Source organism: Scleropages formosus, chromosome 5, assembly GCF_900964775.1.
Source record: "Scleropages formosus chromosome 5, fSclFor1.1, whole genome shotgun sequence".
NCBI classification, from domain to species: Eukaryota; Metazoa; Chordata; class Actinopteri; order Osteoglossiformes; family Osteoglossidae; genus Scleropages; species Scleropages formosus.
In genome coordinates, this window is record NC_041810.1 from 26,629,019 (window position 1) to 26,652,499 (window position 23,481).

General features: G+C 42.5%; 2 protein-coding genes across 12 annotated transcripts in view; one reads left to right on the plus strand and one right to left on the minus strand.

The window, feature by feature from the left end:
* The first annotated feature begins 5 nt into the window (after positions 1–5).
* prr33 (proline rich 33) lies at positions 6–13,381 on the plus strand. 10 transcript variants are annotated; one of them, XM_029252512.1, is made up of 6 exons: positions 6–106; positions 484–530; positions 2,724–2,789; positions 2,887–2,934; positions 4,180–4,285; positions 4,791–10,454. In XM_029252512.1, the coding sequence occupies exons 5-6, from the start codon at positions 4,279–4,281 to the stop codon at positions 8,387–8,389; spliced, it is 3,606 nt and encodes a 1,201-aa protein (XP_029108345.1). In that variant the 5' UTR covers positions 6–106; positions 484–530; positions 2,724–2,789; positions 2,887–2,934; positions 4,180–4,278; the 3' UTR covers positions 8,390–10,454. The 10 variants fall into 10 exon arrangements, 9 of the variants coding, with proteins under 9 accessions (XP_029108345.1, XP_018621012.2, XP_029108346.1 ...); XM_018765496.2 differs by lacking the exon at positions 4,180–4,285; XM_029252513.1 differs by lacking the exon at positions 2,724–2,789.
* The window catches only part of lsp1a (lymphocyte specific protein 1 a), a 32,815-nt gene continuing 12,281 nt past the window's right edge, over positions 2,948–23,481 (minus strand). Inside the window, exons 5-14 of one of the 2 annotated variants that reach the window (XM_018765504.2) lie at positions 22,130–22,376; positions 21,570–21,710; positions 19,701–19,742; positions 18,623–18,666; positions 17,151–17,232; positions 16,285–16,425; positions 15,102–15,200; positions 13,880–13,972; positions 13,418–13,526; positions 2,948–4,201 (exon numbers count right to left, since the gene is read on the minus strand). In XM_018765504.2, coding sequence (XP_018621020.1) covers positions 4,176–4,201; positions 13,418–13,526; positions 13,880–13,972; positions 15,102–15,200; positions 16,285–16,425; positions 17,151–17,232; positions 18,623–18,666; positions 19,701–19,742; positions 21,570–21,710; positions 22,130–22,376 — 1,024 coding nt within the window. In that variant the 3' untranslated portion in view covers positions 2,948–4,175. The remainder of the gene's footprint in view (positions 4,202–13,417; positions 13,527–13,879; positions 13,973–15,101; positions 15,201–16,284; positions 16,426–17,150; positions 17,233–18,622; positions 18,667–19,700; positions 19,743–21,569; positions 21,711–22,129; positions 22,377–23,481) is intronic. The other variant, XM_018765505.2, reaches the window with a different exon arrangement.

The window sequence follows — 23,481 nt, forward strand, 5'->3', positions numbered from 1 at the left end:
TCTGAGGAAGGGTGCAGTTGGGCACAAGATGAGACTCCCCCTCTGACACTCCAGGCTGGGACGTGCGGGAGGTAGCCAGTCAGCCCCCCAAGCAGCACTTGCGCAGGTAAACACGGCGCTATTCCGAATTTTCTGCTTTCGCCGGCTTGCGGTGATGTGTTGCGGCCCCAAGACAGGTGCTGGAGTCAGTCCCTGAACCGGGCTTCAATCCGCACCGTGGCCAAGCGATGGAGAGGTCAGCTAAGCGTGCCAAACTTGCAGGGCGACACAAAATTTCATTAAACATGAAACTTTTCACTGCTGTGACTATTTCTGTGTCGTGTGCATTTGGAAATATTTATACGGCAATCTGAGCATTAAATTCTGAAATATCACTAATAAATAAGTGACTTGTTCAAGCCTTATTGTCGCAGTTAATATGACATTTGCTTGCTTTCCTGTTCAGATCTGCATTTGCAAATATTTTCTCTTTTCATTTTGAAGGGAATTTAGTCCAAAGTGAGTTTGTCATCTGCAATAAACACCTCCCGGTAAGTTAACTGAAACCAAATTTTTAACTCTGATAATCAGATTATATGCATTAGCCACCTGGATCTGCCAATATAATAATTATTTTTGAGAAGCGGCAGTGTCGCAGAATCCTGTACAATGCACAGTTTTATTGGTGGTCTATTATTACTCTTTCCTCTTTTGAACTTGTATCTTGGTATCGTCCCAAATGCTTCCCCCATCAGTGCCTTAAAAGGATGACCTGCTCTCATGTATCAGGCTGTGGGTGTGATTTGCATTGCTGCTGGACATTCCCACAGGTGGCCTACACTCATTTGCAAGGCCAGTAGAAAGTGTGATATAAGCAGGCCATGGTCTGGCATGGTAAAAAAGGATGAGGACAGTAGTTTATCCACTTTTAATTTTGCACTGTGCTCCACAAAGAAAGGTAAAATGTCATAGTAGTGTGATGAATTACATTAGGGATTGCTATACTTCATAGGGGTAGCAAAGGTGCCTCGAGGTTAGGGTTAGTTTTGTGCTAACCTCCTGCTGTCGTGCACTTGATTGAGGTACTTACCCCGAATTGATACAGTAAAAATTACCCAGCTGTACAAATGGGTAAATCATTGCAAGTAGCTTAATGAGAAAAAATTCACAATAAATTAATAAGCAAATAAATGTAAAATCAAAACGATTGCATCTTGGGTAATTTGCCAACTTTAGAGCACATCTTGCCAGAGATGAGTGGTTGCAGAAATATTTTCACTGGAAACCCTGATGACACACTTCAAAATCCAGGGCTGGATGCACATTCCACTTTCCATTGTTTTGGTTCGAGATTGGGCCACAGCCTACGCAGGTCTGCGATTTAAATTAAGACCACTGCGGCTATGGAGGCCGGGAGCCAATAGCCAGGCATTCACTTTCTCTTGGTGAAAGAAAACAACGATGTGCAGGTCACCGCTCAGTGTAATTACATCACGTGTCAGTCCGAGCTTGATGGCGTGTGACTGCTCCTGCACACAGCTGTGTGTTTACAGCTGTCACGTATCATTAGCAATCCTGGCTCGATGCACTGCAAAATCCTTGTAGTCCCTGCAATGTGTTTTACTGCAGATCAGCACAAAACGGTAAATAAAAATCAGTTTTATCAATGTATAAGTGTAGATATAAAGATTAATGCAGGGATGACCAACCTTTTAGTCAAATACATTACACTGTAGGTATTGCGCACTCATATATTGCATACAATGACAATAAAGTATTTCATCTCATCTCTCTCTCTCATATGAATTGCTTACTTCATTAACCACCTTCCTTGATTGATTACCTTAACAAAGCAATAAAGGCAGTGAAAAAGCAGCATTCCCTAGACAAGGCTGACTACCCCAGTTTAAACCACATACCTTTTAACTTATGTCCAATGACTTCTGTTTCTAATAGATTAATAGAGAAAAGCAACCCATTATGCCATTATATTGATATGACTTCAGGTTTCACTGGCAGAAAAGAAAAGTATTTAACTGATTATGTGATCGTGAAAATATTTGGTTTCAGCCTTAATAACTCTTAATTTTCCAGTAAATACATGCCTGTTGTATTTTATTCTTAGACTGACAGAAACTTAAGGTGACAAATTATTTTTAAAATACAGCTTGATGCTATTTAATACTCGTGACATCAGTTGTTTGCTTAGCTGGAATTTCAGCGGAGGAATGCAGATTCTTTGTGACGCATACTTATGTAAGTGGTAGTGGTCACACACCGCAGGACGCCTTGCTTCAGACTCCTTCAGCTGCGGTGATGATTTACAGTGGATAGAAAAGAGGCACATGTTGTGCAGGATGGTCCCGCTTCTGGGCAAAGCTCATTGGCTCATCTTGTCCTTCTGGCCAAAATTAGGCCAAGGAACTTTCCATCATCTCCAGAGACAGCCGTGGAGCGTCAAGGGCTCCTAAACTTAATCACCCTCCTCATTTTGCAAGCCGCTACTCAAAGTATTTTCCCTGATGCCTGGAGGGAGTTGCCAACAGCAGCTGGTGGCTGGACAGATTATTATGAACAGGAATCACGTATGAATAAGTCTCACTGTCCGAAGAGTATCAAGATGGTATACATTCACATTTGGTTATTTTGCTGATGCTTTTCTCCAAAGCAACTTAAAATGTTAATCTACCCAAAATCATTTACCCATTTATAAAGCACAGTAATTTTTACTGAACCAATTCCAGATAAGTGCCTTATTCAAGGATACTACCATTGGAACTGGATTTGAACCTGGACCCGCCGAGTGCAAGGTAACTGGTCCAGTTGCTGGGTCCGTTCCTCTATATAATGCATAAGAAAGAAAATGTCTACAGTTGCACATATGCATAATGTTTTATTTTGTTGCAGACACAGGACAAGAATATGAAGACTCACAGTAAATGTGGCTGATTTCAGGTTGATATACAGAAAAAAATCCATAATTTCTGCTTGCTGCTGTGTATACAGTTAGAAAAAAAAACAGTCAAGCAATAGATCACAGAATAGAATGCTGACTAAACTAACATCCTCGGAAGAATTAAGATTTACCTTTTAGTCGAGATTTAATATCATTCAAAATTTCTAATGTGCTGTAAAATAAAATTCTAAACAATAACAAACTTACATTTTAAAAGTGGAATACAAATATTTATAGTGTAAAAAAAACATCCAGTGTGAAGCTCGGAGCAGAAGTAGCACTGCGATACAAAAATATATCATCTAACATGAGTCTGGAAATGAAAATCTTAGGAGCAGTTACATAGGCTGAGGGTGGAGTTGTGTTATTGATTAACTCCGCCCACTCATCTTCAGGGGGTAGGCTCAAAGGGAGACACACCCCTGGCATGGCCCTCATATAACCACTGAGTAAGCACTCCTAGAATACTGCAGGGATGGTAGGACTAGCATTGAAAACCTATAAGAGACATTTGTTTTTACGAATAGTACCCACTTCACCGTATAAATAGCTCCACATAAGTAAAATAAAAGAAAAACTAGTCAGGACTCTGCACATGGGCTTCCGGGTTAATGTGGAATACAATAGTTAGAAGAGTCTAAGAAGCCCTGAATGTGCCCTACAAACCTATAAATGAGGGATAACAAGGACCACTTTTTCATCACTGAATAAAAATGTTTAAAAATGAAAGCTGTTTGCATGCTGAATGTATGTCTTTTTGCACAGTTATGTATATTAACTGATAGGTGGGTCTTTAAATTTGTCAATATATAAACCCATTCCACCCCACATTTTTAGTGATGAATTCTGAAGAAGGAATTTACTTACACAATTTACTTATAAAAATAGGATATTCTTTATATACATAAAACCTAGTAAACAGGTTTAAACTAAATAACTGAATACAGTGCGGTGGAAGGGTGGAGTAGTTTATCACATGAGCTTCAGCACGTTCGCAGTTAAGGCAGCCAGTACGCATGTAGCTAAGCAGCAAATAGCACTGCGGCGGAAGGTAAGGGATCCGTTTGTAGAAGGTATCCGTGAAGCCTTGTCCCACTCTAACAAAAGTGCTACTGATGTAGGAACTGGCAGGAGGGACATGACAATGTCCATAGACAGGACACAGAAATATAGTCTGAATCAGTAACACCATAAATTAACATTGTTGTCTTGCTAAGACTCAGTTTCCATCTTCCACTTTTCAGGAATCTCCATGGTAGATATTAGCTGTAAGTCAAAAAGAAGGAAAACAGTTCAAACTTTGTGACAGACCATCAAGTACAGGACTATTTTTTTCATAAGCAATGAGAGGTAAATGTCCGCGGTTGAATCTCAGTCAGCTCAAGCTGATGAAAATACAAACGGTGTGATGTTGTGTAGGGCACGAGAGACAGATCTAAAGTGACTGGCAGTGATTTTTTTCAGCCTTTAATATGGTGTTTAAGACTCAGATTAATTGACTGTAAACCATTTGTTTATCTGGCATTTTTTCATTCTTGTAACATGTGCACTAGCTGAACGTTGATACTAGGATCTTCAAAGATGCTGGTTAATTGTTGTTTTAACCTCAGCTTTGTACTGGTTTTAAGCTGTAGCAAATTTCCCCATTAGACCTTTATTTCAAATTTTATGAAAGTTAGAGACACAACATATGAGTTCAGGACCAAAGAGATGATATCTGCGAAAGTATTTTAGGTTCTTGAATATCCACACTGCTGACAGTAACATGAGTTTTCTGTGATGGATTTGTGCTCATAGATATTGCAGCTACATACCCCTCCAAAAACTTGCATCCATATTTTTTCTCATGTTACAGAGAATGAAACGCTGATGGCTGTCAGTTATGGAAACGTGACTCAACCAGGCCTGCTCTCCCAGCAGTTCCCACCTCCCCTGTTACCCAAGCCTGGCAAGGACAATGTCCGCCTCCAGAAACTTCTCAAGAAAACAGCCAAAAAGAAGGCTGCTGCCCCAGCTTCACAGGCTCCAGCACCTTACCGCTCCAGCCTCTCTCCTGTGACCGAGGCCAGCCCTGATCTTGAGAAAAGTGACCCCTCGACTCCTCCCAAGACACCTGAGACACCAATCTATGGAATCAGTACTCATCCCAGATTTTCTGTCAGACCTCTGTATCAGCATATAGCATCCCCTTATCCACACCTGCGAGCAGCAAAGATTGCAAGGTTTTCCCCCCCTGCACATGCCCCTTTGGTCCACAGCAGTTTCCAGCTGACAGCTCCACTCCATGTGAGTAGTGAAGCAGAGTGCACTGAGGCTGTGTCAAAATCAGCACCCACTCTGCAGTCAACACAATGGCAAGCTCCAGTTATAGAACAGCGTCCAAAACTAGCTTCCCCCAGAGCCCCTCATACAGGTATAGCTCCCGGAAAACACAGTCTACAAGCCTTGACCACGGAGGTCCCTAAAGCCAAAAAACCTATGTTTGATGTACCCCAGATAACAATGTATACGGCTAAAGCTTCATTTTATGAGATAAAGTCGCCCTTATATGATAGTTCAGGAGTAAAGACAAGGAATAAGACACCAACATTTGAAGTCAAAAGAGGTACAACCCCAACTTCTGAATTGAAAAGAGTCGCAACACCAACGCATGAAGTCATGAGAAGTATAACACCAACACATGAAGTCAAGAGAGGCTCAACACCAACACATGAAGTTAAGAGAGTCTCAACACCTACACATGAAGTCAAGAGAGGCGCAACACCTACACATGAAGTCAAGAGAGTCGCAACACCTACACATGAAGTCAAGAGAGGCTCAACACCTACACATGAAGTCAAGAGAGGCTCAACACCTACACATGAAGTCAAGAGAGGTGCAACACCTACACATGAAGTCAAGAGAAGCTCAACACCTACACATGAAGTCAAGAGAGGGGCAACACCTACACATGAAGTCAAGAGAGGCTTAACACCTACACATGAAGTCAAGAGAGTCGCAACACCTACACATGAAGTCAAGAGAGGCGCAACACCTACACATGAAGTCAAGAGAGGCGCAACACCTACACATGAAGTCAAGAGAGCCGCAACACCAACACATGAAGTCAAGAGAGGCGCAACACCTACGCATGAAGTCAAGAGAGCCGCAACACCAACACATGAAGTCAAGAGAGGCGCAACACCTACGCATGAAGTCAAGAGAGGTGCAACACCAACACATGAAGTCAAGAGAGCTGCAACACCACCATCTGAAGTAAAAAGAGGTACTACACCAACGTATGAGTCCCGCAGAATTTCAACACCAACATATGAAATTTCTGTTGCAAGAACTCCTTCAGGACGGCCAAAGACACCCTCATACTCAGCTCCACGAGCAAAAACCCCGGTTTTTGAAGTATCAAGAGCTAACCCTCTTTTATTTGCAGCTTTTTCTCCTTCAGCTTCATCCCAGGAAGAAAATCTGTCCACTGTACAGAGACCTAAGACACCAACTTCACTTTCATCTGCAACTAAAATGACTCCAGATAAAAGTTTAAAACCAGACATCTCTTTAGATTCTAAAGAATCCAGAACTGTACATGATGTTTCTGCCCTCGAGACTTCAAGAACAGAAAAAACTACAGCCATAGCTTCATCTAAGTATGAAAAACCCAAGACCCCTACTTCTGAAAGTGCTGAAACTCCATCATTTGGATATCAAAGGCCAAAAACTCCTACAAAGGAGTCCCCTAAACCAGTAGTGTCCTCATTTGGAATTCAAAGGTCAAAGACTCCAACATATGGAACATCTAAGTCAATAACACCTCAAATGGGGTATCATAGACCTAAAACACCAATATTTGAAGTCTTAAAACCTAAACCGTACTATGGACTGACTCCAGCTGAATATGTTGCTTATGGTGGAATCCAAAGCATCACTCCAGTTTATGCAGTTTCAAGACCTAAGACACCAACTTACGAAGTACCACAATCTGAAACACCTACCCATGAGATATCTAAGGAAACTTTGCATGAAGTTTCCAAGCCTAAACCAATTTCTGAAGAACCAGAAACAACTTCCAGTAAGGAATCAATATCTACAACTTCTCCAATGGAGCATGCGGCGGCAAGATCAAAAACACCTTCCAATGAGATGAGGCCAATGCATGATTTGGAAATTACCAAATCTATCAGAACTGACACAGAAAAACTGGAAGTCCACACTTTTGGAGTGCCCAGAGTTAAAACGCCTACCTATGAAAAACAAAGGACTAAAATACCAACTCTGGAGACACTAAGTATTAGAACCCCTGCTTTGGAGATGCAAAGGGCTGAATCATCATTATCTGAAGTGACGATGCAAGTTTCTCAAAAAATAACACTGAAAACACTTATCTCTGAAGGACAACAACTTGAAACACCCTCTTCAGAAGCACAAACACCTAAACTGACATTAGCACCAAGAGCTAGCCCTTCTCCACTGGACACATTGGAGAAGAGTACTCCAATATACCCATCTGAAATGGTTAAAACACCTGATAAAGAATTAAGTGTTACCAAAAGAGTATTAAGCCAAACTGTGGCTGAGCCAAGTGTTCCACAACAAGTACTGCAGCCAGAAGAACAACTCCAACCTACAGCTTCTGAAAAAACAGAACCAATTCTGAGCACCATGTCTATCCCTATCCCCCAAGTCATTTCTTCTTTGCATCCTCCAACTGTCACTGACAGCACAATTCTTCCTCCAGTTCAGCTGGGTGACAGCACTAAAGACAGAGAAAAATCTGTGATGGACAGTTCAGCTGAGGCCGAAGTAAAAACGTCACAAGACAAAACTTCTGGTAGACCTGCGGTGTCAACCATACCATCATCTGAGGATCAAGGAGTCATCTCATTCCCAGAAGCTGAACCATTACTGAAAGTAGTGCAGAAACCAAAGGGCCTGAAATCAAAGGTCAGTGGGTGGTCCAGGCTCAAGAAGCACATGGTAGTGGAACCTGAAGAGCCCAAGTTTCCAGAACCAGAACCAGAGTCCAAGAAGGATGCCCCTGTTGATCAGCATGAGAGGCCAGATGGGCAGGAAAAGACTGGTGAGGGATCTATTGGCCAAGACGAGCCAAAAGGGAAAGATTCCCCGAGGGCTGCTAAAATGTGGGATGCTGTCCTCTTCCAGATGTTCTCCACCAAAGAGAACATTTTACAACAGATCAATGCTAACAAGAGGGAGGAGGAGAAAAAGGATATAGTAAAAGATGCCAAAGAAATACCGTCATTCGTTCACCGCTTGCCACTCCTCCTGTATAGCCCTCGATTTGATGCCAGGAAGCTGAAGGAAGCAGCTTCAAAGTCAACAACCAAAATTTCAACAGTGTTTGAGATGGGGCTGATCACTCGCAAGCACCAAGATGAAGAACCAAAAGACTTCAACAGAACTGCTAAGGGATTCAGCGGTACAAAAACTACTGATTCCTGATGGACCGTAACATCTTCCTCAGTTGCTCAAGGGGTACCTGGGGGGGCCAATCTATGATTTTTACCCTCCACTGGTCAGACATTGCAGAAAAATACACACTGATATGAAACCAGTGATACAAACAACTGAATTTTTTATGTCATTTCTAACTGAGCCATTTCACACCACACAAACATTGTGTTTGCTTTTAATTACTACCAGTATACAACATATACTGTAATTAACTAACTGTTCGAATGAACATGTTGGTACATTTTATCTGGTAATATATTTTTTTCACAATGTCCAGAAGAATTTGTCCCACAAATCAAATGGAAGGTAAAAAATTCCCAGTAAAGCTAATGTAGAAATATAACTAAGAAGAAATATAAAGTAAGACTTTGAACTGTTGTACTAAGCATTAACCGCTATTGCTGATTTGCATATCACGATGATGCTACAAGGAAATTACAACTGGATTGGATTTAATGTATGCATGTATTCAAAGGAATATCACTATTGCAGACCAGAAAGTGTTTTCACATTTAGTCATTTTGCAAAAAGTGTCAGTTTTTCATATAATAAACCAGCTATTCCAGTAGACATATTTACTGGACCCCAGAAAAAAGTGATTAATTCTTCATGAAGGTTTCGTAACATTACAAACATTATTCATAACAATGAAAAAATAATTGTAGGACAATACTACATCAAGTATTCATTTTAAACTGTGAAACTGAACAGGGGATAAAAAGTAGTAAAATGGCACATACGTTTCCTGTCTCATGGAAAATTCCTTGCTTGCTTTTTTTATGTTTGTTTAGTCAAGATGTTTTTGCTGTTTTTTTTTTCCAGACATTAACCAGTCAGTTTGTAATATGGTGCTTTTGGGACGAAAAACATCTCAGCGGACATGTAGACTGCCGTTTGTTTACAAGTAGTTAGTTTCATTTTAAAAAGTATGGATCACCGCCGTTCGCTGTTACATGTCTATACTTTCCTATGTTTGGGGCTTTACAGAAGTGATGTCCTCACGGGCCACAGGGTCAACTGGCTGTCAGTCAGCCTCAGCTTGTAGATGCCTTTCTGAAGTTTGTAAAACACCCCCAGCTGGAATTTCAGGAAGATGTGTTGGGCACTATTGTAAAAGTGTATAGGACTCTGGCCCTCACGGACCAGGGTTCGGGACCCTGTTTAGTGCTCTTCACTCAGTTGGTCTTTAAGGGCCACTGCTGTTGCACCATTGACCAGGGCAGTTTACCTTAATTTTCTTAGTAAATGTCTGACTGTGTAAATGGGTAAATTTAACGCTTTACAAGAATTTAGAGCTAAATAGAAGGTGTGCTAAGGAACTACAGGAAAGAACCCTATATAATCAAGTCGGCAGCTACGACTAAAGGACAGGCAGAACAATGAGACTGTAAAGAGAAGTTATGTTGATTGATGAATGAGGAGAAAGAATCATCCTTATTTGAAGGAGACAGGAAAGATGCTGGGGAGGAGCACTAACATACCTCCCTGCTCAGAAACACTGGAATAGATCCGTGGGTTACTGAATGACGACAAGCAGAGGAAGTCAGTGCTTGAAAGTTGCTGGGATTGATAATATTTTTTTCATGATTTTGGGTTTTAATTGTTTTCTCGAGGTTAAAAGGAGAATAAAAGAAGAAGTTCTCAAAGGGTTGTTTGACAACTCCCTCGATAAGCCGTACTTTTACCGGGGCGTAAAGCCATGTGCACTAGAATTTGTTGCAGCAAGTAGCAGAAGAGAAAAATCTGTGCAGCACGTGGCGATGGTGTGTATACGAACCCAACGGTACCTGTTCCGTGGTGTATTTCCTGAATGCTTTTTTAAAATAAAAAAAAATCTAAGTTGGGACATATGGTCTTAATTCTCTGCTTTAACTCAAAGAAACCAAAAAAAAAAAAAAAAAACACGCAACCATAAAGCTGTCAAGCGAAGTTGCCAGACTGCCAACCAGAGGAACTAACTGGATCTTCTGCATGAACAAAGAGCAAAACCAACAGCCAAATGGTCTGCGTATGGCTCTGAAGGATATCGTAATCATACAAGAATGATGTGATGGCTTCTTTACTGAAGCGGCCAAAACATTTCCTGTAACAAGTTGGGGGAAAAAAGAAAAGTAGCATTATGAGTAATAATAAAATGTTTTTTCTCCAGAGTTTCTCCTACACAGTAAAAAAAAAAGAAAAAAAACAAAATTTCAAAGAAAATACACGAAATTGATCACTAAATTTTGATGAATCTAATTGATACACCCCACCATCATTACAAAACCTGTCCTTGGCACTCATTTAAATGTATATTATCAGACTCCTCTGAGTTGTTGGGCAGCAATATGGCATACCAAAGCACACATACACACACACACATTTTCAGAACCGCTTGTCCCATACGGGGTCGCGGGGAACCAGAGCCAACCCGGTAACACAGGGCGTAGGAGGAGAGGACACACCAAGGACGGGACACCAGTCCGTCGCAAGACACCCCAGCGGGACTCGAACCCCAGACCCACTGGAGAGCAGGACCAGGTCCAACCCGCTGCACCACTGCACCCCCCATACCAAAGCATATAAAAGCATACCAAGGATACAAATTTAATGTACAATATACTCTATATGATGCATAAATACATATTGTTATTGTGACTGACTGACTTTCCATAATTATTGAGTTTTTCTCTTAGTGCTCCATGAACATTTTCTTTCTCATTGCACATGTAGCGCCACCTTCCGTTAACCTATGATGGTGGTGCCCAGGGTTCTGTTCTAAAACCTCAAATGTTATAACCCAAAACTCAACTAGCTCTGTAACAGAACAAACATCCAATTTATTAATTTGCCCATATTTGTAAATAGAAAAAAATCCAAGTATTCACCCTACACGACTGTATTGTTCAATACCCTAATGTCAACCCTAGGCCCCTTCAGATCACTGAAATAAATGCAAACAAATGAAACAGTAACAAAATGAATGCTTCACAGCAAGTACTTCAATATTAGACGCAACATGTGACATCACAATTACACCTGCACACAGAACGGAGTCTAGAAGTTTCTTAGAGAAGCTTCCCACTGTCACATACAATTACAGCAGTTGAACAGCAGCAGAACTTGGTGCATTGGGAGCACGAAGCGGGTTCTTCTCCTCCTCCGTGGCCGCTCGATGTGACAGGCTGAAAACGCTCAGTTTTGTAACACAGTTTGTCTCGTTGGACACAAACGAGTACTAAAACGGAAACGTAACTTCCTTAACTCAAATAAACCGATATTTTCTCTCTTTTGTTGTTTTTGGAGCAACCAGAAAATATGATCTCCCCTTTCCTCTCCTCACACCTCTAACACTTGAGCACTCACTTCTAGAAGTATCTCGAAGCTTTCCCCAGTACATTCCATTCCTCCTCTCTCTAACTGGTTTCGCTCAAACCAAAACCCAATCAGTTCGCAATAAATGCAGGACTGACGATACCACACATAGGTTGTAATTGTCCTAGTACGTGCTGACACAGCTTCAAACAAACTATGTGTTGAAATTGTGAAACATGATTTAAACCCTCAAAAAAAACAAACAAACTGGTAACGCTATGGGGCTACACAAATGTTGGGACATCTTCAATAGGCTGGTGGTCCACAGCCACCTGGTCCAACTTCTGCTTGGATGATTGATCGTTGATGAGGGTTACATTGGGTGGGGGGAATAACCAGTAATTTAGACTATTGTGTCACTCTAACCTTAACCCTGTTGTCTCTCCGCTCTTGTGCACATGTTCTTGTGAAAACAGTCCAGCTCCACGCAACAGAGGCATGTGTGACACAGACCCCCACAGCAATGAGAGTGAGGTATGGATATGTTTGAATCCCACCCGTCCACCAGAGCTTGGCAGCCTAGAAGGGATGTGGGAGTGTGGCAGAAACAGCTGAGGACCAGACAATCCCTCTATCCCTGAGGCCTCTGCTGGAGCTGAATTTTCTCCATTACTGGTTTCAACCTTCACACCACTCTGAGTTTGGATTAATTCCCATGAAGAGTTTGGCAAATTAGAACAAAGACCTTTGTCTCCCTTCAGCACGAGAAGTAAAGTCAGCTGTTCAGCTTTTGCAGAACACAAAGTTCATTAACTACAAATGCAAGCATTAGTCATGATGCAGCAGTAATGAGGACACACAGCGAGGTAATGATCCGTTGGAGGAAGATGATACTTTTGTGGTCTTTGTTAGGTGAAGTTTAACAATCCCATAGTCAATTCCATTCAGTAAGTGGAAGCATAGAATACAGTCAGAGCTACGGCAGCCAGGTACCACATGACTTCAAAAACAGGAACACTGGACAGTCACCTATATTTAACCATAATTTGTTTTGTATTTCTTGACTCAGAATCCCAAAGAAGCACATTTACCAACGGGAGATCACACACTGCAAGATGTGACCAAGATCTGTCACCTATGCATCCAAGGTCCTTTATGGTTTCTACCAGTTTTCTTCCTTTAAGAACTTGATGAAGCTCAGGATCTATTCCAGAAAATTATCCATGTGCAAATTATGAGAAAATATTCTGCTGAGTTTGTTGCACCGAAAATCAATTACCTTCACACAGAAGACAGCATTAGCATAGTAAGAAATGGCCTGAAGACCCTAGGTGCAGAACCCCTGTCATAAAAAAGACACAGCCTCCATCTGAGGGATGAGTAAATTATTTCATCCCCTTTGTTCAGGTTAGCGTTTTTGTAGTTTACACACAGACTCAAAAGGGCTTTTTGTCTACTGTTACATCTAAGACATGTTCCCGTAATTTCATATTTTTAAAATAGCAGTCATGCATGTGAAGACTTAATGAGCGAACTGGTTGAGTAATAAACCACTTCCATGCCCTCCCTTACCATAAAAACTACGTGTGTGGTTGACTGGGATTAAACCTGACAGCATTTTTCCCACCTAAGACTCTTTATATGCCTCCAGTATGAAGCAAATGTTGAAACAGACATAAATTAAACTTGTAAAATTCAACATTGAATTTCCAGGTATCTTACCTGATTTCCCATTTGTGTACTCGCTGTGATTGTCATCACTGACTGGAATCTTCTCGTATTTTCCGTGGCCTGTCACAATGAATTTGTACCTTTTCCCTGACGGAGTTCCCTAAAGAGACAAGAGAACATTTTCTTGCTAACATGTCAGACTTTGTTTATTACTTTGTGTTTTGGCAGTTAGGGATCAACCAATCTCTCTGCTAGGGCACACTGGTGCTACCTGACAGCCAGGTCCCATGGGTGATGCTCCCTCTAAAGTGATGAATGGGGCACTTAGTAGCACTGTCCCAAGCGATACCCTGCCCCATTTGTGCATTAATTCCAAAACAGCCCTGGGCTGCAGTGAGCTGGTGGAAGTGATCGCTCCCAAACCATGATTCATGGGAAGGAATTTACCGTGGCCTCAGTTGTGGGTCCTCTCTCTGTACTCACAATGGTTCCACATGCTGTGCCAAGGCTTACCTTGCTCCCTGGTGTCCATTTCCCAGTGGAGGAGGTGTCTCCAATGGTCTCCCACATGTTCTTTTTATGTAAAACATCCCCAGCTTTCACGTCCTGAAAAAGAAGCCCCACGAGGAATTTCACAGCATAAATGAAGAGTGATGTGAATAAGGACAACAGTCCATATTGTTGAAGGTGTGTGTGTATAGCCTGCTGGGCAGATTAGATAATTTCCCGCTAGGGGGCGGTCTTTGTCACGGTTCGTTCAATCAGAGTAGACTTGGTTGGTTTTCCACTTCTGTGTTGGACTTTCAGTCAATCCAGTGCAAATTTCTTTCTGCAAAGACCCCAGCAACTTGGCTCCCTTTCACACTCCGGGGGGAGTGTGCAACCAGGCGTGAACCTCGCCAGTAGCCTTTACTGGCCCCTGAGTCCCCCGAATTCTCCCAGTCTCCCCCAAACACCTCTCCAAACTGTACCTTCCCTCCGTGTGTCATTCTGTTCACACTACCACAAAACACCTTTGTCAAAGTACCTGGGAGCACCTGCCAGTGTGTTTTATGATCTACCAATGGACGTGGTCCCCCCCACACAAACACAGAGGCACGCACTCAAGTAGGAAAACACGAGCATCACCAAGACATCTGGAACAAGAAGGAGCCCTGCGGTAGTAAGAGCCGATGTGAGAGATAAGGAGCAGCAGGTTGTGCTCAACAGTATATTGAAAAGGGTAAAAAGGAGGGTTATGGTTACCTTAGAGAAGGAAGAGTTAGGAAGAGCAGCAGCCGAAATAGGAAAACTGAAGAAGGAGAAGAGAGACACAGAGCAGGAAAAAAATCAGGACAGCTTTCTTCACAAGACCACGATAGGAACCAACCCTTCAGCTGTTCTCATGCTGTGTTTGACAACGTTGAGGACGTTATGTGCTCCATTCTGCTTTTTCACTTGATTCAAGTGTTGCTTTTCATGGTTAAAGTAGAGCCTTGTTTGTCGTGTGATGTTCTTCACTTTTCATGTGGCCTTCACAGCAAAAACAAAGTCTTGCTTGAAAGTGCTGGTAAAATTTGCTGGCTTTCATTTGTTGGTTAAAAATGGAATAACTTCACATTGCTGCGGTTCTGACTCTGGTTTAAGTCCTGGAAATCCACCCATCTTGTGTATTTTGTGTTGTTTAGATAGTCTTTATAACAAACAGCTCCACAGGGTTTGAAGAATGCAAGGGGTGTAGAGTGCCATGACTTACGGTGGACTTGGCGGGGGCACCCTTATTGCCGCTCTCCACGTTCCCCTTGACCCATTGGTTGATGAGGGTGGCCACGCCCACCTTCAGACCCTCTGCATCCTGAGGAAGGAAGATAAAGGGACAAGATGACTGATGGCATACTTGAAGTGTCTAAATACACTTCTGTGAATACTGCACACCCATCTTCTTTCCCTCTCTCAGTTACACATGTCCCCCATCCTCACTCTGTCATGAAGAGCTACAGGAATGTGAAAGAAAAAACCAAGGACTCCTGACCCCAAGAAGGCTGAACAGCTACAGATTCAGCCTGGTTGCAGAGCAAGAAGGCCACACATAAAGAAGATGCTTTTCCTGGAGATGCTACACAAGAAGGGACACTCAGTATAACATTCCTTTGCCAAGCTCCTTCATCGCATATCCAACATCCACAGAAGTCCACAGCCCATCAAGATGTCTTCTACAATATTCCACCTGCTGACAACTGAGAAGACAGGTATTCTAAAAGCCCTGATACTTTAGGCCTTTGGGAAGCCACATGGGAGGTGGGTAACCAGATGAGTTACGTGAGACGTCAGAGAAGGAAAAAAACTGACACAATTGTAAAAATAAATACAGGCATGAGGTCCTCAGATGTCTTGGCCAGGAGTGGCCAACTGATTATTTTTCCTCTCCCCTGCATGGAGTTTTCATGCCATTCTGCTTACCTCAAACAACCTTCTGCACGATGGAATTAATTAGGCAATTAAATCCATTGGGGAGGTGGAAGTACTGGGAATGGAGGACTATAAACAGCTCTAGGGGATCACAGTCCAGAAACGCTGGCACACAAGTGCCTACAAAGTTTAATTGCCCCAAAACACAAAAAAAAAAAAACAAAAAAAAAGATACCTGGACATGTTTACCACATCTAAAGGATGAAATGCAATATTCTGCTAAACTAGGATTTGAGGGTTGCCTTGAATTTTTTAAATGATGTAAGGATACCTGAGAACTTTGTTGAGATCACTGCACCGTATAATTCTACATCCCATTCTGCTGTGGCTGCAACAATACACTTCTAAACAACAATAGTTCAAGGAATTGGCAGAAGTTGCTCCAGATGCCTAGAAAAGAACATTGTGAGCAGCTGCCACTTCTGCAGAGACGTGTCCTACACAGCGATGAGCAAGTCAGCGCCTCTTGCCTTAGATGGGGTGCCTTTGAAGGCGTTTTGACTCCAGGCCTCCCCAGCCTCAAAGAGGTTCTTTTTGGAGGCGACGGGTTCTGGAGGGCTGGGAATGTCCATCAAAACCTGCTTGCCTCCCTTGGATTCCTTGGTAGAGGTCTGCAAGCACAACAGATGGGATCTACAAGTAGCTGTTATAGGTGTGCAGCCTTAAAAAGTCATTGAAATCATGGTACTTGAGAAAATTGTTCCATATTTAAACTGCAGATGTGAGAATTGCATATTTTACCACGCAGAAGGATTAGATTTTAATTTTGGCTTGATGTCTGATGCAGAAGTCACACCTGCCACCCGTTGAAGATATTGAGCCCCCCACTGGGACATTGTAGACTGAAAATAGGAAGTGGCCGGGTGTCATAAGCAACATATACCGACCCGAAGTGTGTGAGTGATAAAATACCTCATATGTGATTGACAGCTTATTGTCAAGGGTACAAGGTGGTCCAATGCTTCTGAATTTTATACCTTCACATAGTGGACCATATTTAAGAGGTATAATGGGAAATGTTGGAATATGGCGGGATATTGAATTACAGAAAATTGATGATAAACAAGTACAAAACTCCTCCAAACTTTGACATCTGTTTCATGTACACAGCCAGTGGGGGGAACTGCCTCTTCGTATTACCTCACTGAGACCGATGAGGAACCACGGTTAGTCATGTCAAAACCCATGAATCACATAGACACCAGGACAGGTACATGTCTGTACAAGAACTAGTCACAGCTGAAGATGATGAATCTTATCGAAAGGGCCACCACTACAGCCCTCGAAAGCCAAAGAGGAACAGGATGAAAGAAAAGACAGAAAGAGGAACTATTACCTCAATGGCGTGACTGTACTGTTCAAGCCGATCATCGATCTTGGTAACGAGAACCGGGGGCTGAGTCTTTTTAATACTGTTGCTGCGAGGAGAATGAAGCCACATGGTGAGGGTAAGTGGGATCCAAGATGAGAATGCGAGAAATAATAGCTTTTTAAGTACTGACCTACTGGTCCAAATTGCGAGCAAAACCCTTATCCCAATTTAGCTCTACTAACAAAATTCTCAACGCTGATAGATCCTGGCCTCTGGAAATGTAAACTGTCTGCCAGATGTTTTGCCATCATTTTATGTCACCGCCTGTTAGCTTTGACTTTCAGCCTCAACTGCTCTGGCTGATCCTATTAAACGCCATTAATTTATAGCCTCAAAATTTAAACAAATTCCAATACTTCCATCAACAAGCCCTCTCCGCCAGTTGAAACACACAGCAGCAGGACCTGACCTCATCGGGTCCATAAGGCTACAGACAGGAAGCTGGAACTGGAAAACCAAACCTTTTTCCTGAATTTTAATGCAGCTCAGTCAGTAAGTTAAAATTCTGAAAAAAAAAAAAAACCCAGCACTGCATCTCGTCACCAAGCTGTTTTGGCAGCGAACACACAGAATGAGTCATTAATGATACGACTGGACAATTAAATGGCTCCTTTAAGAGAAACAGCGTTTCAGTAAGATGAATGTGACCAACTTTTCTTTTTTTTTTAAACTCTCACTATAAAGTGAGTGATAAATATGTCTGGAAAGGTGTGTGGATTAATCAAATGATGTCATGACTTTCGCAGAGGAAAAACAGATTTGGGGGGAGGGCAGGTTGTTGTCCCATCATGTCTGAACTGGTGGAGAGACTGAGCTCCATAAAAAAAAAACATTTCCTTATCCACATTCCTGGCGTCATGGGGCAGGCAGTAAATTACTTTCACGCTCAATGACATCATCGCTCACTCGTTCAGAATCTGACATGTTTGCGATAAGGTAGGAAGTCTTTTACAATCCGGGGTAACTGGGTCTGAGTCGACATTCTAACAGACACGTCCTGGCATCGACCCTTGATTTGGCTTTAAAATGTCTTTTGTGATCTAATGGGAGCCTTATGGTGCCACGAGCTGGTTAGCGCTGATAACCATTCGCTGCAGACCAAGTGGAGCCATGCCACAGTCACCAGCAAAATCCCCTACGCACCACAGAAGGACACGGGAGTTTAACATCTGGTTACAGTCAACTAACCTATAAATCACTGCGGACAATGGAGATGCAGTAATAATAGCGTAGCGCTGACCTCCGAGTTTCTCCCTTCGGAGTTTTCGTTGGGTCGCTGTTCACCCAGCCAAGTGTGGTTCGGAGAGAGGATTGTGGAGCTCCAGCCACAGAAATGTACTTGCTGCCCTAACCAGACCCTAGAGATCTCCGAGATCTCTGAGAATAGGGAAAGTGGTCTTCAAAATTAAGATTTTCTACATCTCACACAACCTCACCTTTTCTTCAGGGATCGATTCAGAGATTCAGTCCTCTCGGTGATCTGGAAACAAGAATAATGTTAGCCAATGCAGCTGTGACACAAACAGTTCAGCTAGAGCAGTGAAGGTGAGACCACTGTTTAGACTATGTCTACACTGACACACTTGAAAACAAGCTGAATTTGTCAACGGTCCAGCTTTGGGAGCTCATATAAGCGTATATTTGTTATCCTTTGAAAGATCAGGGCTGTTTCCCATGGTACTGCTTAATAATCACTACATTTGGGTTGGATTCTCACCATAGGAATGAATACAGCATAGCCAGCCCTAGCCACACCTTCAGGATGCCTGTGAACGAGGTGGGAACGCCACAACATTTAATCCCTTCCTTAGTCCATTTCTCTCAACGTGTATGACTACAAAAGATTTATTCTTCTCCTCCAGAGATTAAAGGTGAAAGACATGTAATTCATCCCAAGGATTCCTTGGCATGGTACTCCTAAGGTTTGCAGTAATATACATCTCCACAGCGAGAGTACTGAGGGCTGTGACTGCTAAATTTCCTTTTCTTTCCAATTTCCTTTGGGATCAGCAAAATTTCTATCTATCTATCTATCTATCTATCTATCTATCTATCTATCTATCTATCTATCTATCTATCCATCCTTCCTTGAGTAACCTCAGCAACACCTGTATGTGATGAACTGGTCATATGAGTTAAAGTAATAAAGCGTCAAGTGCCTTAGAGCCTATCAAGAGTTGGGAAGACAAGTTGGACGACTTCCTGCTCAAACTTGTTTCCTGCTCAAGCCAAAGGCTTTGTGAACAACTAGTTTCCAACAAATGGACCGAGACCTTTCACTGCTACTGTTTCTCGTCACCTTAAGGAAAACTTCCTTGGGGTATTGCAAGGAAGATGGTGAGGTTGGAGGAGTAAAGGGTTTGAGGGGGTGTTTGAAAAACAGCTGCACTTCAAAGCAGAAGAGCCCATGCACACCGAGAGGCTCACACTTCAGCCACGCAGCAGGTCCCCTTGTCTTTAGCCATAAATTCTCTGAACCCAAGGCTGAGGTCAATCCTTTAGACGCCCACTCACCGAGTAGGTATTTTCTGCTGCCACCCTCTCTTCACTCTCATTCTGAAATCACAGACAAGCAGAGGGAGGAACATTGACAGCAAGGAAGCGAGTTGAGGCCTAAACACAGCTGAAGACCACACCACACACTGTGGAGACGTTCCTAATGACACCCCTGTGGAGCCGTAGGCTTTAACTGTCACTGGGCTTTACTGAAACTGGAAAATGGTTCACACATTTTTATTGCTCATTTATGCAAATAATGATATTCCCAGTTTTTCAAAATAACTCACTTAAATAAAACTTACAGAAAACTTGTGTCTTTTTAATTTTGGACCAGAAGAATGAAAACCTGATTTGTCAACAGGTAAATGATAAGTGTAGATGAGATGAGATGCACTGCTCACGCTTCAGTAAAGCCAAGCTGCTGTGTTACATTATAAGGAAAGCAGGGTAATGTTTTCAACCTGAACAAAGAGATGAGTCAGGTTAATACCATTATAAGAGGGTTTTGGGGGGATGGAGAAATCCTCAAGCTCCAAAATCTCAGAGATCTAGCAGGATGTTCTCTGAAAAGCCCAAACATATGGGGAGGTCTGTTGGTTTGGATCTAAGCAGTATTGTACACTCAGCTTGATGTGCCAACCAACTTGATGGCAGGTAATGCATCAAGAAAGGTATCAGGACTCAAGCAAAGAATTATAGATGATGCATTAGGTGGCACTGATCATGTCCAGGCGGTTTTCAGAGAGCAGCCGTCAACATGTTTGATGGGGTGGGAAAGAAGAGAAACATGGAGGGCATAATGGCACCGACACAAAGCAGACACACCTCTTACTTTGAGCACAGGAAAGATGACAACAGCCTATCATTTCTCCACGGCCTTTTCTAACTGAAGAAATGAAGGATGTGTCACAACAAATGGCAACTGAAAAATGTACGAAAGAGAAAGAAAGAATGAAAGAAAGCGAGGAAGCTCAGAAGGAGGAACCCTTCCAAAGACCACGCAGCCACCTCTGCCAGCTTCACTGTTACACCACAGATGAGAGAGGGCATGAATTAAACTCATCTTAATAAGAATAGAAAGATGGAGCACGCCCCATGTATTTTTCAAAGGGGGGGTTGAGAAGTTAAAGAGAACTCAATCTGAATAAAAACTGGAGGGAACTAGGTTTGTTTTTCATTTTGGAAATTGCATGATGAAAAAAGAAATAAATACATGAGATACTCAAGAAGCAGAAAATGGCACACGCTGCGTACAACTAGACACGGGATTTGCATGCATTATTCTCGCAAGGGAGTTGCATCTTTCATTGGTACTCGACCTGTGAGGTTTTAGGGTAGGAGCGCATGGAGTTTTTTTCCGAGGAAGGGGGAAGACATGCAGGGGGAGGCATGGCGTAAATGTGTTATTAAATTAAATTAAATGACAAACCACCTTCACAAAAAAACTCACTGGGAAAATCTCAACCAGCAGTTTTGACACTGATAAAAGCCCCTGTAGTATTGATATGACTCTTTGAAATGTTAACATATATTAAAATATTCTTAACCCTTATTTAACTGACACTTTTTTCCAACATGACTCATAATGTTTGTACACTGAGCTACTTACAGGGATTTACCCATTTATACAGCAGGACAATTTTTACTGTATTTTTTCAGAGCCTTAACCAAGGCTACTGCAGCAGGAGGTGAGGTTCAAACCCTCATTCTTATAATGCACTTTGAGATCAACTGCAATGCTTGGTGGCCCAAGTATCTGAAAGGAAGGAAATGTGTGGGAGCCAAAAATGATAGATGGCCAGTAACAGCCTAGAAGTAAGATGATGGCCTGTTGAGAACAAGGTCGAAGGTGAAACACACTGGAAGGACGGGCTGTGGATGTACCTTAAACGTGGGGCTCTTGGGGCTCAATGGGCAGAACGGCTCATCGCCTTCGTTGCTGGAGACGCTGAGAGTCTTCATCCTCCTCTCCGCTGCTTGCATGCGCCTCCTCTCGATGTCCTCCTTCATCTGCTTCCTCTCTTCCTGCGAGTGTGAGAAAGGACCATACGTGTGCCTCTGCTTGGTCAGGTGCGTGCAGGTCTGTTTGCGTGTATATGTGTGTGACGCAAATAAGTGCTTTTTTGTCTGAACTGCATGTTTGTGTCTGTTCGTAATGTAACATAACAGTATACATGCAGAAACAGCTGTACAGAATGCAGGAATAGAATCGTATTCACGCCTATATTTGCATTAGTGTTCATATGCATGTGTGCTTGTGCGTGCTGCCATGTGCGTGCATGTGTGTGCACGTTACACCAGCAGGAAGACATCGCTGAAGACAATGAACTAAAGGATTATACTCATCTTGTGAGGATGTCCCAGCAATGCAAAACATGTTTTTTTTTTTAAATGAGGAGGCTTTTAAAAAATATTAAAAGTTGGAAAAGGTGACCTTAATATACCTCCTCTTTCATGTGCCGCTGATGCTCCTCAGCCTCCCTCTTACGCTCTTCCTCCTCACGGATCCTCCGCCGCTCCTCTCTCCTCTTCTTGAGCTCCTCCAGCTCTGCCTCAGACTCGGCCTGCCGCTGTCTCAGCTGCTCCAGCTCCTGGCTCTCCTTCTCCTGGTGGCTGCGCCGGATCTTCTCCAGCTTCTGCTCTGTCTCCAGGAAGACCTCTGCCTCATCGTCATGCTCCTGTGCTAGGCTCCTGAGCAACAGACAAGGGAGGTCTGCCTACTCAACCACTCATCACGTCATAGTTCTAATAAAATCAGTTTTTTACACATACCTGATTATAATGGCCTCATTCAGTACTGAGTACAAATAATAACCTTAGTTTTGTACTGATTCCTATTTACTAGCAACTTCTCTAATCAAAATTGTGTATATTCAAATCAAGTCATTTTTAATGTTATTTATAAAGGTTAAAGTGACACAAAATGCTGAACAACTGAGCAGCAATGATAAAAGACACCCAAGAGACAAAGAGACAAACGTAATGGACTGCAAACAGTACAGATGCAAACTAGCTGGAAGCTGAGGAGAGGAAAAGAAAAAACGCAATAGAGGAAAACCAAACTCTGAGGTCCACACACACCGCCACCTGCTAGAAAAAGGCTGATTTTAACTATTGCAGGTTTTCATACCAAAAATTTTCAGATGAATTTTACATTGAATGGGGGTTCCCATACATTCAAATACTCCTACAAAAGAATTAAACATTAGCAATGAAAGTGCACCACTTTACTGCGCATGAAGTGTGGTTAGACACCTTCCCCAAGGCCTCCTCACCCTCCACTCCCTACCGCTGGGTTTCCGTTTTGTTTACACGCGGTTAAAGTGCTGAACTGTGACCTCGAGGCTGAGGGGTCAGGGTGGAGTGACGGAAACCCAGCTGCCATGCCGCACCAAACAAGACCCCACCCCACCAGTGCGTGCCAGCGGACCCAGCATTACTGTCACTCTACTGTAAAAGACCAGCACTGCTCTGTGAGCAAAGGCTGAGACCAGGTGGGATGCGAAAGGGTGTGCAACCCATGCAATGCACCCCCACCCAAGGGGGCACTAACGGTGCAGGAGAAACACTTCAGACTTATTAGTGCACAGCTCTACGAGCACAAAAGTTTCTCGCTGGACTGAAAAATTATACAAGAGAAAAGGACCCGAAATAACAATAATAAACGAATAGGAATAAAGAATTCCTTTAGAGAAAAGGGGACCTAAAATAACAATTATAAACCCTTTGAACAATTCTGTTAGAGAAACACAAAATAATAAAATAAAATAAACTAATACCATCATGGATATTAATA